This window comes from Meriones unguiculatus, chromosome 11 (genome assembly GCF_030254825.1).
Source record: "Meriones unguiculatus strain TT.TT164.6M chromosome 11, Bangor_MerUng_6.1, whole genome shotgun sequence".
Taxonomy (NCBI): Eukaryota; Metazoa; Chordata; class Mammalia; order Rodentia; family Muridae; genus Meriones; species Meriones unguiculatus.
In genome coordinates, this window is record NC_083359.1 from 10491308 (window position 1) to 10509275 (window position 17968).

Consider the following 17968-nt stretch of genomic DNA (forward strand, 5'->3'; position numbering starts at 1 on the left):
TGAGTTTATGTGTCCGGGTGGTTTTTGTGTATGTTTGTGCGGTACACGTGTGCAGCCCTCGTGAGACCAGAAGAGGGCGTCGGACGGTACTGGAACAACCGAGTACTGTTAGCCGCCATGTGCCAGGAATTGACCCAGAGTCCCCTGAAAAAGCAGTCAGTGCTTTTAACCGCTGACCCTTATTGTTTATGTTTCTCTCTACATATCCCTACTCTTCTGTCACACTTGCTTTGTGCTAGAGTTTGGCGATTGCAGGCGGGGTCGCATATTCAATTAACTAGAAACCAGACAGGTCCAGGTCTTGCAGCATAAAAACTGACTGGGAGAAAAAGGCATTTTAAGCCAAGAGCATGTACAGACCTTCAAAATCTCTGAATTTGTCAGCTTGGCAAGTTCCGGTCAGGAGAGGGGAACGGTTGACACTGCGGAGACAGAAGTAACCTTCAAACTGGGGGCGCACGAATTGCAGTCTGCAGTTAGGAAGACAGACATGGAGGTTAAGCTGCTCAAGTCACCGTAACGTGTCAGGGGAAGCGCCTAGCGCCCAGGGCCACAGTGAAGGGCAGAGGGCCGGGGCCAAGGGTTGGATCTCTCAGGCCGTGGGGCGGGGTGGCCGCGCGAAGCGCTCTGGGAGTGGTAGGCGCTTTCTTTCCGCTCTCCTTCAGCTACTCGCTCTGGGCGCCCAAGGACGTCCAGACGGTGGGCGCAGCTCCTAGCATTCTGCGACTTGGAGACTCTTTCCTCTCGCGGAGCCCACCCCTCGCCCTCTTGCGCGCGGCAGCTTACAACAGGCTTCCGGTGTGCGGCATTGTGGGCATTGTAGTCCGTTCGCGACTTCCCATCGCGTACGAGCGGCTCACCGGACTACGTTTCCCTTCGACCCGCGCGCGCCCCGAGCCGCGTCGGCTCCAGCCCCGGAGGAGCCGAGAATCTCCAAGATGGCCGCGTGGGGAAGGAGGCGTTTGGGTCCGGGCGGCGGCGGCTCCCGAGAGAGGTAAGCTGGGCTCGCGACCGCAGGTGTAGGCCGACCGCAGAGTCGGCGAAGCCTCTGTGCGGCGCGCGACTCTGGATCGTGTGCCTGCCGCGTGCAGGGCCCAGTCTGCGGAGGCTTGGGTGTGGGAGGAGCGGCGGGTTGGCGCGACGGCCCGGGAACGAGGGGAGCGCGTAAAGGAGGGGCGGCGACCCGCACCAGGAGAGCGGCGAACGGGGGTGAGCGGCTGCGGGGTCCGCCACGCTGTCCTACGGAGCGACGTGCGAGCTCTGGGCCGCCGGCTCGCGCACGTGGCTGTCTCGGCCTGGGCGCCCAGGGCGGCGTGGATGGCTCCTGGGAGAGGAGGAGGGTAGAGATCGCGGGGCGGCGTGCTGTAGGGGCGTTTGCTGAGAGCAGCAACGTGCCGGGCGCGCCTCCAGGAGCCTGTGCCTGGCTGCCTGCGGAGCGGCAGTCATCGCCACGCTTTGAGGGTTCTCTTCAAGCGCCTCTGCCCTAAGTCCTTTAAAGTGACCTTTTCTACTGAATGCGTTTGGGGGCGCTAGGGGTGTGCTTTTTCCAGTCATTTCCCGAGGACAAGAGTAGTTGGCGTGTTTCATGTTGAACTTGTACATTTTTCCCCCCTCCGGGAAGTGTTTTTAACTGGCAGATTACTAGAAACTGAACTGTTCAGCCACTAGAAGTTTGAAGAGGTGGGTGAATGTCGGTGGCGCTAATGGATTAACTTGCCCAGTTTTGTTAAGTCCTCCACATTTGACTGTGGATGTCAGAAGAAAAGAAAGTTTGTCCCCCACCCCCTTTTCCGATGAGTGTTGTTAAACATAAAAGTTATGTCTCAACTAATCTGTGTTGTTCCTTTTTGACTGATGCATCCCATGTTCCTTGCTATTGCCTACAGAGAGCTTTCCCATCCCACACGATTCTTCTTTCTGCTTGGCAACAGTGATTGCTAGCGTTTTCTTGAGCTTATACAAAACAATCCATTCTGCCTTTTACCGTTTTATGCAAAAGCAGTGGCAAGGAAGGAGTGGTTTTTTTCTTAGATAAGAACACTAAAAAAGAGGTTATCTTGATGTTTTCCACGTCCTTAAATCTTAAAGAATGATTTCAGGATTTTAATTTCGGCCTCTTAATAACAAGGAAGGACCTTCCTAGAAGACTCAGGAACAGACAAAGCTCTGCTTTGTTTGTTTTTAGAGTCGGGGTCTCACTATGTAACTTTGGCTGTCCTGAAACTCACTTTGTAGCCCAAACTGACCTTGAACTTACAGAGATCAGCCTGCCTCAGCCTCCCAGAGCTAGTAGCAAAAATGGGTACACCACACCCCACAATACCACACCTTGCCATACACAGAGGGAAAGGACCAAACATGGATACCTCCCTCCATCATGGGGCAGGAGGAGCCTTGCAAGCCTACCTAAGAAAATAGAAAAGTTTGTCAGCCAGCCACCCATAGTATGAGTCCAGTCCTTGGTGATTGAGCCTCAACAGCTTTAATGGAATTTAAATTAAATGAAGACACATTTTACTATAAAACTAGACAGTGGCTGACTCTCTTCAGAACAGCTGCTGTTTGGTTCCCACCTGACATCTGGACTAATTGAGGTTATCTGCCTGGGTCCTGTAGGTAGGTGTCCAGGTTGTGACCTTTGGCCAGGAGCTGAAGGTTCTGCCTTCGGTGCAGATGTGTGCTTGCCAGGAATGGGATATCTGATTTTATGATCTGAGAGTTGCCATCTGCCCTCCTTCTAGATAGTGTGCAGTGACTGGGGGTGACCCTTCTGTTTGCCTTTGTGGGAAGGCCCTTCCCAAAGGACTCAGTCTCAGGATTCCATCTCCTTAAGGCCCTCCCACTCTCAGCAGTGCATGGAAACCTAACCCCCTCCTGGCTAGCAAGCTGACTTCTGGGCACACCTCCATTCCTGCTCACTTGGTGGCCTGACTGGGTGGAGCAAGCCAGAATAATTGTATGCTCAGCACCATAGATTTTGAGGACTGAGAGTATTATTGGCTCTCATGACACAAGTAAGCTGTTTATGGATCCTAAGTGACTTTGTTCCATGTCACATTTGGCCTGACTCAAATTTCAGCTTCATGTTAAGAACACTGCCAGAGTTGCTCACACCTTCCTGCCTGCCCCTACACTGAAACTGAAGGAGATGCTATGTGGTCTGGGGCGAGGGCTGGAATGGGCATTGCTCTGAACAGACATCGTATTTGCCAGTGGCTGCATTCTCTGGAGCATATGTTGTATTTAAGGCCCTGCGTGGTGCTGACTGGCAGCTTAGTGTGTAGTGGTTCTTGCTTTTCCTGCTTCTTAAGTCCAGAAACAAGCTAGTCCTAGAGCCAAGTGACAATTACAGCAGTTTAGTAGCTGCCACCATATGTGGTGATTACATTGAAGTTAAAGTTAAATACACTGAAAAGTTTATCTCTTAGATCATAGACCATGTCTCACATGCCCAACTCACTGTGGGCCTAGTGCCTAAGCATAGAGAGAACTTTTTCATCAGTGCAGTAGATAGGGACAGTACTGCTTTAGACTGAAATAGGAGGGGGAGAGGAGCAAACTGAGAGCTGCTTGTGTGTTGATTTTTTTTCTCCACTCCATTAAATCTAGGGAAACAACAGTATTTGTAATGAAGAACATCAAACTCTGAGCTGTAACCTGAATTCTTGTCCAAAGTTGAGCATACTGACAGCGAGCACAGCAGATTGCCGTTTGTCCTGCTGGCCTCTGAGGCATACTTACCCATCTAGGAAAGCAGAGCAGGTATCTGTATTCTGCCACGTGTGTGCCAGCCTGGACCAACTCTCAGACAGCCCTGCCTATCCTTTCTTGGGCTACTCGGTGCTTCTCTCAGTGCCCCTGAGCATCCCTGAGATCTCCATGGTTGTTGGAATGTGAGTATAGCCCTGTACTCCGAGTGCCTTTTCTGATGATCTTGTGAAGGTCCTTGATCTGTATCTGATCATGATACAGGGTGGCCTGGGGTATTCACATTTCCTTCCCCCTCTTCTGTGTGTTTGTTAGGCAGCCAGTTATCTTGGGGTTAGATGCCTCTATAGCCTTTCCTGCCACTTTCTCTTCGAAGACCATGTCATTTGTGATACTGGGGGCCGGGGGGTGGACGACGACGACAAGGTCCTGGTGGCCAGTGTAGGGTTGGTACCTACTCTAGCAGAACAGTCATGTGGACAGGTTGGTTTACATTCCTAGCTGATAAATAGACCCCCTTTCTCCTCTGACCTGCCCTTTTAGAGTTGGGGACTCTAGGGATTTGAAGCATTTACTATGTCAAAAAGTTCCCATTCTGGCTTTTGTATGTGGTAGGATTCTTCCTCCTGGTCTGGATGAGGTGAGCAGGCCTGGGACATACACCCAAGTCAATAGGCTATAGAGCCACTGGGTCGGGGTAGGGGGTGGAGGAATTCTGCCACATGCTCTGCTCACAGACCTGAATGTATAAGTCTACCATTCTGCCGTTGTCCAGCCTTTGGGGTGTATTTCTATTTTCCTGGGTTTTACTCAAGCAGTCTGGGTTCTGCTTACTTTGATATCTGCGTTCTATGGTTCGGTTCTGCAAGCTCATTCCAGTGGATCCCACCCACCTCTGAGAAAGGTAGGGTTGGCAGTGTCCAGGGAGGAGCAACAGCCTGAGACCTCTGCTTAGTTTGAGTTTGCCGTCGCTTGCTTCTTCAGTGGGCGAAAAGCTGTGGCTGGGTTGGGAAGTGTGATTCATGAGCCAGCACCCACAAGGGACACTCACGCTGCCTCTGTTTTGGATCCTCATGCCGACAGCAACTTGAATGGGCAGAGCTCCTGGGGAAAGCCAGTAACCGCTGAGCTCTCACCACAGTTCAGGTGAAAACGGCGCAGAAGATCTGCTTCTCTCCCGGCTGTTGGGGCTACTCGTTGCCTGTGTCTGTTTTTGTGTCAGAGGGATGAGGCTTTTACTTTATCCGTGTGTTTTGCTCCTGCCCTCTTTGCACCCAACGAGGTCCTCACACTCCTGCAGTGCCCTGGGAGCCCAGGGAAACTGGCTCAGGGTAGCAAGGTGTCCTGCCCTTGGACTTAAAAGAGAGTAACCCTGAAGGGGGGCAACAGAAAGGGAGGGTGGAGGAAATGGGGCAGGTGGAGGGTCAGGAGATACTCAGAATACATACCTGTGAGAGCACTAAACATTTGTGGGCTTTTTTTTTTTTTTTTTTTTTTTTTGAGGCAGAAATTCTCTGGATAGTCCTGGCTGTCCTGGAACTTACTCTGTAGACCAGGCTAGCCTCAAATTCAGAAATCTGCATGCCTCTGCCTTTTGACTGCTGGGATTAAAGGTGTGTGTCACCAACTCCAGCAAGATTTTTTTTTCTTTTCTTTTTTTCCCCCCAAGATTTGTTTTAATGGTGTGTTTGCATGAGTGCCCATGTGAGAGAGCACCTGTCAAGTCCAGAAGAGAGGAGTTGCAAGGGGCTGTGAGCTACCTGATGTGGGTGTTGGAAACTGGTGTTCTCTAGAAGGGTGGTGCTGCAATGGCAGCTAAGGGTCTCCTAGCTGTGTTGTGCTGACTTTGTCCTACAGGCCTGCTGGGAGGGGGACTGTTTCATCCAAGCAAGCCCAGTACCATTTGCCCTGGTGACTGAGAACCCCCTGCCCCGGCGGTGAGGATATGCAGGCCAAGTGGAGAGATGGCTTCAGCATTTATGAGCACTGGCTGTCTGTTCCAGAGCATTTATGGTCCTCTTCTAGCCTCCTTGGGCACTGTACACATGATGCGGGCAAAACACCCATACATACTAAATAAAATGTGTCTCTATATCTCTGTGTGTGTTCAAAGATGATGGCTCAGTGGTGAAGAATAGTGTGATGGTTGAGGTGGCTTAGTCCTAGCATTTGGAAGACAGACAGATGGATCTGAGTTTGGGGTCGGCCAGTGCTACATAGTGAGGCCAGATCTGAAAACAAACAGACAAACAAGGCAGCTTGACTGCTGTCTGTATTCCACATTTTCAGGCCACAGATACCTTAATTGCCACAATAGTTTTTCTCCTCCTGTCACTCATTACATCTTGGGAGCCTGTTGCATTCAGGCAGAGATACATGGGGAATATCTTGAGGGAAACATCGTCAGTTTAAAAAAAAAAAAAAAGAAAAGGCCAAGCACCAGTTGCTAGCCTAAAGACATGTGAGTTTCCGCTTGAACCCTGGGAATCTGGGGCCTAGGAAGTGAGCTGTCAGATTGAGTTCTGTCTGGAAAGACACCTCCCCACCCTGACAAGCACATGGTTCCGGGCTTTCTTGAACGAAACAAGGAAATAGAATTGTCCTGTTCCCGGCAGAACTGTAGGATATGCCCAGAACAACACAGATAGGGGATCCTTCCTGCTCACAGAGACTATTAGCCCGGAGGCTTGCTTCTGTAACTTCTATGTAGGCACAGAGCAGGTACCAGAGTGGGAAGCGAGCCACTTCCTCCTTGGTTTAGCAGTGGGGATCCCATGGGTCTCTGGTCTCTTTCTCTAAGAGGTACAGATTTGTTGAATAAATATTGGGTTTTGTCTTTGAGACAGGGTCTCAATGTAAATCAGGCTTGCATGGAACTTTTATGTAGTAGAAGATGAGCTGGGTTTCTGACTCAGTGCTAGGGGTCGAAACCAGGACCTTATGCAAACACTATCCACCAGGCTACACCTCCAGCTTGATTTGTTTTTGTTTCTCTCCTGTGTATTCAGGCTGACTTGGAACTTGGTCTTCTTGCCTTAGCCTTCTAGGTAGCTGGTACTAAAGTATGTTTCACCAAGCCTAGCTGAGATTTTTCTTTTTAAGGAAAAAAATATAATTGGTCAGTGGTGGTGTACCCCTTTAATCCTAGCACTAGGAAGCTGAGGCAGGTGGATCTCTGTAAGGCCAGCCTGGTTTACAAAGCGAGTCCAGGACTGCCAGGGCTACATAGAGAAGCTCTGTCTTGAACAATCAAAAGGGGAGGAGGGAAATGTATAGCAGCATAGGGCTGGGGAGGTAGCCCGCCTGGGTGAGAGTGCTTGTCCCTAAGTTCAAGTTCTTTGCACTCACGTGAGAGGCTGGGCATAGCTGTCTGTGCCTGTTACTCCAGCATTAGCGGGAGAGGGGCAGAGATCCTGAGGGCATGCTAGCCAAGCCAAATGGCAAGCTTCTGGTTTAGTGCTATTAGAAATGGGTCTGGGGTCTCAGGAAAATGGCTATACAGTGCAAAGAGCAAAACAGAAGGGTTTGTTCTACAGAAGAGGGTCCGTCTGCGTATCAAGCCAGCCATGCAAGCACACCAGCACAGCCTCACAGTTTATGGAATCTGCTAACAAAAAAGTAGCACTTGATAAGGAGCAACAATCATGAGTACATACTGTATCTGGCGATAGCTACTTTATGGGTTCTTTCTGCCACCCTTCTCCACTTTTCTTTCACCCTTTCAATCCCCTAACACTAGATAAGAGTAAAAAGGATAGAGAGGAAAGGAAAGAGATCCCTGAGTAAAGTTGAGGTTGGAAAGGGGGCAGCGTTACCTGCTGATTAGGGCATCGAGTTCCTTGGGTCAAGTCTGATCTTCGCTGTTAGGATATCTATCTAAATTCTTGTCTGTTTCTCCTTTGCATTTGATTACTTAACATACCTCAACAACAACAACTAGCCACAGCCAATTAACAACCCACCGCTCCCTCTCTGGGCCCTATCATTTCTATACACTCTGAAAAGTCCCCAGAATTCTAAACATCACACAAGCCTAGAAACTGCAGCTGGCAAAATCATACCTCTGCTAGAGCACGAGGTAAAACTTAGCTGCTGCAAAACAGCCCCATGCCTGGGATTAAAACAAAAACATGTTCTTGTAATAGTTCTATGTTTTGTTTTGTTTTTTTCCGAGACCGGTTTCTCAGTGTATCATTGGCAGTCCTAGACTGACTTTGTAGACCAGGCTGGCCTCAGACTCACAGAGATCCTCCTGCCTCTGCCTCTCAGGGTGCTGCATGCACCACTGCACCTGGCAATATTTCTGTGTTTTAAAGAATCCAAAATTCTGTACAACATTCTGTAATCTTAGACACGTTAGGTTATGGGCTTGTCCCAGAGCATAGCTCCTAGAGCAAGGAAGAGTAAGCCCACAGGCAGTGCCCAGTGGTGGGAAGAGAAACCCAAACCCTAGCTGAAGGAGGTGTAGGATGCAGTGAATGTTGAAACGCCCATTATTTCATTTAATTCTTTGACATGAAAGACCCCACATTTTATTTGCTTTTCCCATAAGTGTCCTGCCTCAAGGGAGGGATACAGAAAGACAGGAAGCCTCCAATCTGTCATCCTGCTCTGGCCTCTGCATGTACGTGCATGTTTGTTTTATTTTGCTGTAGTTTAAATTTTCTTTTACATTTATTTGTGTGCAGTCCATGTCACAGCGTGCATGTGGAGGTCAGAGACAACTTGTTGGAGTTGGTTCTTTTTCCTCAAACATGGTGGTCCCAGGGATCAGACTCATCTTCAAGGATGGCCACAAGAACCTTGATCCATGGAGCCATCACAAACCTTTTGATTTGATTTTAAATAGAAAATCTCAGTGAAAATAAAAGGTCAACTATTGGACCGTCATTGGAAGAAAATGGCCTCTTGGTGTACAGAGTCTTAGATACATGCTCCATATATAGCTTACTTGAGCTTTTTGTCTTGTTTTGTTTTGTTTTGTTGAGACAGGGTTTCTCTGTGTAGTCCTGGCTGTCCTGGAACTTGATCTGTAGAACAGGTTGGTGCCTTGAGCTTACAGAAATCCGTCTTCCTCTGCCTCCCAGTGGGATATGTTTTAATCCTAGGTGTAGGGATGTGGGCTTCTTTGGATTGTTTGTAGCAGCTGAATCTCCTGCTGTAGCAGAGAGGCCATGGTTTTCTCAGCTGCGGATTGTTTCTGCCATTGTGTTACTTAGGAATTCTGGGAACTTTTCAGAACATTCAGTATATGAATGCTAGGGCCTTGAGAGGCAGGATCTGTGGTTGTTGCTCATTTAGGAAGGTTGTTTGGGTTTTGTTAGTAAACCTTGGTCAAAAAGAAACAAAAGGACAGAAATTAGATTCAGGGATTTTGGATTTTCTCTGTCCCCTCTATCCTTGTTTCTTTCCTGTCTAGTGTTCTGGAGTAAAAGAGGGTGGGATACAAAGGGTGGGTAAAAGAACACAAAGTAGCAAAGACCAGCTGCATTGATGAACTGTTAATGGAAAGGTAAAGTCGTGGGGCCACTGTTAAAGATAGGCTCACAAGTCTTCAAGATTAAAAATAGAATTTTAAGGGCAGAAGAGATGGCTCAGCCGTTAAGAACACTGCTGTTCTAGAGGACCCAGGTTCAATTCCCAGCACCCACATGGCAGCTCACAATTGCCTATAATTTCAAGATACGACACCCTCACACAGACATGCATGCAAGCAAAACACCAATGCACATAAAATAACCATAATTTTGAAAACAAAATTACTGTGTAAACTAGCAACTCTAACTCTGGGTATTTGTCCAATAGAATTGAAAATAGAGAGCCAAAAAGATGACTCAGCAGGTAAAAACATTTGCCTGGTTAGAGGTCTGGCCTGGGAACCCACATAGGGTAGGAGAGAGCCAACATCTGCAAGGTGTCCTGTGACTTCCATGCATGCACATACATACAAGATAACCGAGCATTAGCCAGCCATGGTGTTACACACCTTTAGTCCTAGCACTCAAGGCCAGCCTGGTCTATATAACAAGTTCCAGGGCATCTAGGGTTATGTAGTGAGACCCTGTCTCCAGAAGAAGAACTAAATGTTGTTTTAAAAGGAAACATTATTTAAGCAAAATGGACAAGCCACAAAAGGACAAATATGAAGTTCCATGAATGTGTAGTATGTAGAATAGCTGAACTCAATAGAAATAGAGCAGTGGGTACAAGGGGGTGGGCCAACTGGTATGATTTTAGAGTTATACCTTCAGGAGATTTAGTTGTTTAATGGTGTAATTGTATTTAACAAGGTGCTACATTTTGTTACGTATATTTTATCACAGATAGTAATAAAACTTGCCCACATCTTTAATCCAAAGAGGCGGAGGCAGGCAGATCTCTGTGAGCAAGGACACCCAGGGGTTAGCCCTATTTGAAAACAAAAACAAACTAAACCAAAAACTTGCACTTAGCAGGCCACTTTCTGAGTAGGAAACAAGTCTTGCCTTGTCCCACATAGCTCCCCCAGGCAGAGGACCATCTTGCATCTTGCTTATGAAGCTTCATTTTCTTACTCTTCACAGTTGAAGACAGGCCTTGTAGCTCTGTACCTAAGTGAAGCACGAGAGGGGCCCGCTGTGCATCCCCATGACAGGGTGCCAGCCGCCCGCGGCCTGAGCCGTGGGCAGACCAGGTTACTTCCTCCTCACTTACCATGTAGACTCTGCCCCACTATACAGCACAGCTCTGAACGAAGTTGCTCTTGATCATCTGTTTTCACGCTTCAGGAGACTGAGATTTGGTCTTGTGTGTGTGTGGGAACTTAAGCACCCTCTGTGCAGCCACTCTCAGGACACCTCTATCCCAGGCAGGACAGGGTATGGACTGAAGAGTTCTCTTATAGCTGCTTTTTGGCTGCAATGCCAGCATTTCCACGTGACTCCTCTGCTAACTATCCCCCTCCCATACCCAAAACTAGTTGGTCTAGGCATGCCAGAGCTGTTGAGGTAGCAGGAGGGAAGCAGGCCCATGACCTGAGGTACTGGAGCAGGGTTGCCACCTGCTGCACTGAAGGCTTAGGATAGGGTGAACCCTCACCCACTGTTAGCAAAGTGCATAGGACATTGTTTTTAATTAAGGACCAGAGACTGCCAAGTGTAGGGTCAAAGGTCATTAATTTAGTGAAAAGGGGCTCCCTTTACTTCCCCAGGCTCCTCAGTTCCCTCCAAGTGAATGATAGCCCTATTCTTAGACCTCCTTGTCTTCTATAAATATTCAGGTGCCTTTATGTAATCAGGTAGATAACTAAAATAACACCCTACAGGGGCTGAGGAGACCGTGGGTAAGGTGTGTGCCCTGCTTGCAGGAGGGACACCTAAATAAAAGCTGGATGTGGGGACCTGTATCTGTAACCCCAGTGCTGGGGAGGGAAGAGACAGATGGACCCTTGGAAGTCTCACTTGCCTGCCAGTCTTGACAAACTCAAGGGTCAGTGAGAGGCCCTGTTTTAAAAAACAAGGTGGAGCCAGGCTGTCATGGCACATGCCTCTAATCCCAGCACTTGAGACAGAGGCAGGTGGATCTCTTGAGTTCAAGGTTCCAGGACAGCCAGGGCTGCAAATAGAAACCATGTCGAGTAGGGGGAGGTGGAGAGAATAGAGAAAACATCTGACACTGGCCTCAGGCCTCCGGCCTCTGCATGCACACACCTACTCAAGGACCTACTCAGACATGCACACAATGCAGACAATGCAGAGTGTGTTATAAACAGGGTTTTCCATTTTGCCTTTTCCCCTTGACTCAATTTCTCTGACTCTCAGCTGCCATTTCACATGGGAGCATCATGGCAGGGGTGCAGTAAAAAGCTCAAGATTCTGATCAGCTGCAGATGGTACATATCTAATCTGAAAAGCTTCAAAACTTTGAAACTGCTCATTTGATGCCACAAGTGGAAAATCCCACACCCCATCATTGACATGACAGGTAGTCACAGTGCAGGTACACCGGAAATACCATTTGAAATCTCTTAGGTTCGCTTGTGACTTAGGATTACTATTCCTCCAAAGCAAGTTGGAGGAAAGAGTTTATTTGGCTAACACTTCCTCATCCATAGTCCATCCATCAGGGAAGGAAGTCAGGACAGGAACTGAAGCAAGGCTGGAACCTAGAGGCAGGAACTGATATGGAGGCCAAGGAGGAATACTGTTGTTCCTCATGGCCTGCTCAACCTTCCTTCCTTCTGCCCTTTCTTTCTTTCTCTCTCTCTCTCTCTCTCTCTCTCTCTCTCTCTCTCTCTCTCTTTCCTAATAGTTTTATTATTTGGGAATTTCACATCATGAGCCCCAAGCACCCTCACTTCCCAGTCCTCCCAGGTCTGCCCCCCTCCACACCCTTGGGATCCCACTAGGAAAAAAAGGTCTAGTTTGTGTTCCCATATATTCACTGGAGCATGGTCAAAACTTCCAGTGGCCAACCCCTTAAAAAAAACGACAACTGATTCTTTCCCTGCCCTCAACCCCAACAGAAGCCATTCATTGTGGAGCACTACACTTCAGCATCCTTACCGCAATCTTTTCAAATTCATTCATTCATTCATTCATTCATTTATACAGTGTTGTGTCTGCATGTACACCTGCATGTCAGAAGAGGGCACCAGATCTCATTATAGATGGTTCTGAGTCACCATGTGGTTGTTGGGAATTGAACTTAGGCCCTCTGGAAGAGCAGCTGGTACTCTTAACATCTGAGCTATCTCTCCAGCCCATTATCACATTTTTTTTAAAGAGTTCTCTTCATTGGCCTTCTGTCTCGGCTGTTCCTTTGGGGGTTCAGTAAGGGTTGCTACAGAAACCTATGTCTGTCTTTCTTAGTTTTGACCCTGCAGTCAATACCATGGCCCTTTACAGTCAGCGGGAGCGTGGGCCATTGGCGCCTACTACATCAGCCCACACTCTTAGAGAATGTAGGTTCCACAGATGGAAGCCCCTACAGTGGGGTTCCTGAACCCCTCCCCCCAATCACTAATTAAGAAAGTGCCCTGCAACTGGACTATAAGGAGGTATTGTCCATTGTCTCAATTGAGGTCTCCTTTTCAGATGACTTTAGTTTGTTTCAAGTTGATATAACTAGCTCGCACAGATTCTATAAGGCAAGGAAAAAACAGTGAATTCCTCTTCAGTTTTGGATCCTGTCCTCGTGACATCTTATTATGTATGTTGACGAGGGGTACTGGAACATCCAAAGGCCAAAACACTGAGGCATAAGAGATACTCAGCTGGTATCATCATCATTATTAATCTGTTTCCATGTACCTGTGGCCAGATCTCTTAGGATTTAAGGCCTAGGGCCTTCACCTTCCAACTTGAGACCAGTTGGTGGTAGCTCAAAAACATTTTTGTTACTAATTTTTTGTAGTGAACATACAAAACAGGGTTTCTTCTTGGCATTCCCATATGCTTTAATAGCACTGTGGTTGCTCCTGCCCTTCAATGTCCTACCTCCGTTTCCCATTGGTGTAGAAACCAAGCATTTTGTTCATTACCTGGCCTTTGAGCCAGGACACACTTGACTCAGATGTGAAAGCCAGCCACTTGGCCTGGAGTGGTTGAAAGATGGCTAGACTTGCCTGTCTCCTGGGTAGTTCATCACCAACCTGAGCCCTTCAAAACCCACATATGCCATGTTACACAGCACCCCCTCCTACCAGTGCTTAACAAAGTAGGGTGCTGGTGCCTTGTCTGATCACATGCGCTTCAGCGCAGAGGCTTGTGCTTCATGGATGTTTGGTTTGAATGTTACGTTTTCTTCTTGGAAATATACTTTCTAAAGATTCTACCATCCCGGGCTGGAGAGATGGCTTAGCGATTAAGAGCACTGGCTGCTCTTCCAGAAGTCCTGAGTTCAATTCCCAGCAACAATATGGTGACTCACACCCATCTATACTAGGGTCTGGTGCCCTCTTCTGTCAGGAAGGTGTAATGCTATCAGAGCACTCATATATATATAAAATAAAAAAATCTTTAAAGATTCTACCATCCCAAAGGAGACTCCAGACTCTTGTTTTTGTTCTATCGAGATAGAGTTTCTCTGTGTAGCCTTGGCTGTTCTAGAGCTCACTCTGTAGACCAGGCTGGCCATGAACTCAGAGATCTGCCTGCCTCTGCCTCTGCCTCTTGAGTGATTGGATTAAAAGCATGACCATGCCCGTGCCTGTCAGGACTACTTTTTTAACTGGCTGTCCCTGAAGAATTGGTATCTCTGGTGCCCATGGGTGTATAGATGCTATCTACCTGTGAACTTGACACTCCTTCCTCTGGAGGCCTGCTTTGCTTTTCATGCTGTATAGTTAGGCCAAGTCCATAGCAGATGGGGAAGGGCTGTGGTTAGCTGGTCTACAGAACCAGCTTAGGGATATGAGGATTGGATGGGCATTTGTGTTTATAGGTGCTGTAAGTTATGACGTTCACAAAACTGCAGACCTGTGAGAGTCACGACCCAGTGACTCAGAGCTCTTCTTCTTCCCTGGCTGTGTCTGCTTCATGTCACTGCTTCATGTCACCTCGTCTTATGGAGCACTGGCCTCCCATGTCTACATGTCTGCTATAATCACAAAGACACCCACTCATTTGTCTTGACAAATAGTAAGAGATAGGCTCTCTCTGGCTGACCTGGGTAGGCTGGATGGCTGCTAGGCATGCAGAAGGTGTTGGGACTGGCCAGGAAGAAGTATATCTGTTGCAGTTGCTGGATGTGCCTTCCTGGGACAGACTCTTTCTCCTGTGTTCAGGGTGGCCACAGGCCTGTGGGGTAGGGAAGGCTTGACTGAAGTTGACTGGCCTTGTAAGAGCTCTGCAATCCCAACTTGAACCCACATTTTCCTCATGTGTTCCACATGAGGGTGGGAGTGGAGGGCTTTCTTCGGATGCTGTGCTCTGTGCCCGCTTTGAAAGCAGGCAGGACTTGGGTGTTTTGGAAGTGGCTCTGTCTGGAATCTCAGTTTCATAGAAGGCAGTGTAAATTGGTGCTTTGGCTTTTATTGGCCAATAGACAAAAGACAAAAAGGGAATCTCTTGGCCATGGGTGCACCCGCTTGAGAATAGAGTTATCAGGGACTTTGTTTTTGAGGCCGGGTTTCCTTGTGCAGCTCAGGCCAGCCTGGAACTCTAATGTAGACGTGATGGTATTCCAAGTGTGTGCCACCATGGCTGGTCTTAACTTTGACTTTGAGCTGGAATGACCTCAAGCTTATTTAATGGCTAGGAGTGTCTGAAAATGATTGTGTCCTGTTTTGAAGAAGCAACTGCAGTGGCCTGCTCACCTTCCTCCCCTCTGGAGTTTACTCTAAATGGAGAAATTCTACATAGACTTTCAAGGGCAAATACTGCTTTCCAGTTGGGGTGGTCGGCTTCCTGGGGGTACTCAGGCAGCCGGCAACATGGTATGCCAATGGACAGGCTGCTTTGGCCATGCCCCAAAGCTGTGGCTTCTTTTTATTTTTTTGTAGTGTTAGGCCTGGGTCCAGTGGCCCTGTGCACACTAGGCAAGCTCGTCTCTGAGCCACCTCCAATCCCACGCTGAAACTTGGTCCCACCCAGGGGAATAGCTTTCTCCCTGGTGTCCTGCTGACTTGGGGCTTATGATTTAATTAAGCCTTTCCTGAGCCCAGCTTAATTGCAGTCACTGATGTAGGGTAAAACATTTGCATTGCCTGAGTCAAGCCAGTGCCTTTTTACTAAAGGGGTGCTGGTCTGATATGAGGTTCCCCCCCCACATCCTGTATTTGAGTAGCCTCGTTCTCTTTTTTGAGGGAAGCTTTTTTTGTTGTTTTTGTTTTTTGAGGGGAGTATTTTAACAGTCTCTCACTTTGTGGCTCTAGCTATCTCGAACTCCCTGTGTTGACCAGAATGGTCTTGAACTCACAGAGATCTACCTGCCTCCACCTCCAGATATTGAGGTCAAAGGTATGGACCACCGCACCTGCCCACCTCTGTGACCTTTTTGTTTCACCATTTCTTCCAGGGGGGAAATGCTGTCTCATAGGTTGGGTTCTGAAGCAAATGATCTTATACATGGGATGTCCTTGAGGCTGAGGCAAACATTTGTCTGATCCTGCATACCCAAATAAGCTAGATCATTTAACCTAACCTCCTTGTCTTTTTCTCTCCACTAAAGGGTTAGCCTGTCAGCCACAGACTGCTACATAGTACATGAAATCTACAGTGGGGAGAATGCCCAGGACCAGTTTGAGTATGAGCTGGAGCAGGCACTGGAAGCCCAGTACAAGTACATTGTGATAGAGCCCACCCGAATTGGAGATGAGACAGCACGTTGGATCACCGTGGGCAATTGCCTGCACAAGACGGCTGTGTTGGCAGGCACTGCCTGCCTCTTCACCCCATTGGCACTGCCCCTGGATTACTCCCACTACATCTCCCTGCCTGCTGGTGTGCTGAGCCTGGCCTGCTGTACCCTCTATGGGATCTCCTGGCAGTTTGACCCTTGCTGCAAGTACCAGGTGGAGTATGATGCCTATAAACTGTCCCGTCTGCCTCTGCACACGCTCACCTCCTCCACGCCAGTGGTGCTGGTTCGGAAGGACGACCTGCACAGAAAGAGACTGCACAACACAATAGCATTGGCTGCCCTGGTGTACTGTGTAAAGAAGGTTTATGAGCTCTACGCCGTATGACTGCAGGAGAGTGGGACGTGAAGCAGAACCACAGGGCCCACAGGACTTGGATTCCTACAGCAACACTTTGGGTTTTCTCTGTGAAGCAACAGCACCTGGGAAAGTGTTTAATACTTGTTATTTTTTAAGCAGGAATAACAGATCATGGGTATGCCAGGGGTTTATTCAGTTCATTACACTAAGATGTCTATTTCCATAACCCAGGAGCCAGTCCCAGGCCGTGGAAGTCTGACTGGACAATGGAATATGGATGGGAGCCAATGCTACTTTCTGAGGGGTGTGAACTCGCTATGGGGTGTCTTAAGTATATTGTTTAACTATACCATTCAGAAGCCAACCGGAAGCTATTGACCATTAAAATTATGAGAATTTCAACTTCTGTTCTCTCTTTCTATGCCTGTGCCTGCAGCTGCTACTGTGTGTGGGACAGGCTAGTGCTGTGGGCACACTCTGCTATGACTCACTGTAGCAGCGTGCAAGGCCCCAGAGCCAACATCCTGCCAGAAAGAGAACACACGACATAATAGGACAAGCTACCCTGGCTTCTGGCCTGTTGGTGCAGCCCAGTCCTGCCCCCTCCCCCCTTGGCCTTGCTGATTAGCACTGGTGAGAACTGTTTGAGGATATAGTATGATACGGTGGCCTCAGTCTCTCTTTGGCTCACCTGAGAACATCAAACCCAGAAGCCCTTCTCCAAAGGCTAATTTAGGAGAGCACAGCAAACAGAAGTCTCTGCTGTTCCTATATAGCCTGAGTTCAACCCAGTGCCTCGGGCTGTGGAAGGTGCTTCTGCCCAGGGCACTAAATCTTAAGAGTTTTGTTTGTTTGTTTTTAGTTTGGGTTTTTTGAGACTATCTTTCTTGCTGTACTGGAACTTGGCTGTGTAGACCAAGCAAGCCTGGAACTCAGAGAAATGCCGTCTTTTATCTAAGGCTCTTAAGTAAGAGCAAAATGATCTTCTACACAAAGACTAGGGTGGGGAATAGCGCTTCTGTAGTAGATATAGCCAAGCCAGTCTCTCCATAGAAAGTTGTGTTGTTCAGCATCAGGAGGGGGTCCTAATCAGGAGGTGAGGGAAGCAAGGCTTTAGAGAATTTTCAGGGGTGATTGGGCCATTTGTAATAGAGATCCAGAGTTTGGGAGACATTTTTAAAAGGCCACAAAAAGTATAGGAAACCTTGCCTGGGCTGGAGAGATTGCTCAGAGGTTAAGAGCACTGGATGTTCTTCTAGAGGTTCTGAATTCAATTCCCAGCAACCACATGGTGGCTCACAACCATCTATAGTGGGATCTGGTGCCCTCTTCTGGCCTGCAAGTGGACACGTAGACAGAACATTGTATATACAATAAATAAATAAATCTTGAACAACAGAAAGAAACCTTTACTTAATTCCAAGTACTGCAGAAATACTAATGGGACAAGCAATCCCAGAGAACAGGTCTCTGCAGGGTAAATTAGTATCTACTTCCCCTGAAAGCCCTCGGGTGACAGAAGGTTGGCTCTGAGCCTGATGGGCAAGCACAGTCTGGGAGGGGCCTTTGTAACAAGCAGTCACCTGGTCTGGCTGTGTTCTTTCAGCACCTCAGGTTGGG

General features: G+C 48.1%; 1 protein-coding gene across 2 annotated transcripts; it reads left to right on the top strand.

Moving 5' to 3' along the window:
- Window positions 1–669: 669 nt before the first annotated feature.
- On the top strand, window positions 670–16750 carry Tmem11 (transmembrane protein 11). Of its 2 annotated transcripts, XM_021658187.2 has the most exons (3): window positions 876–994; window positions 3610–3893; window positions 15859–16750. In XM_021658187.2, the coding sequence occupies exons 2-3, from the start codon at window positions 3880–3882 to the stop codon at window positions 16373–16375; spliced, it is 531 nt and encodes a 176-aa protein (XP_021513862.1). In that variant the 5' UTR covers window positions 876–994; window positions 3610–3879; the 3' UTR covers window positions 16376–16750. The 2 variants fall into 2 exon arrangements, with proteins under 2 accessions (XP_021513861.1, XP_021513862.1); XM_021658186.2 differs by lacking the exon at window positions 3610–3893 and having other exon boundaries at window positions 670–994.
- Window positions 16751–17968: the final 1218 nt, after the last annotated feature.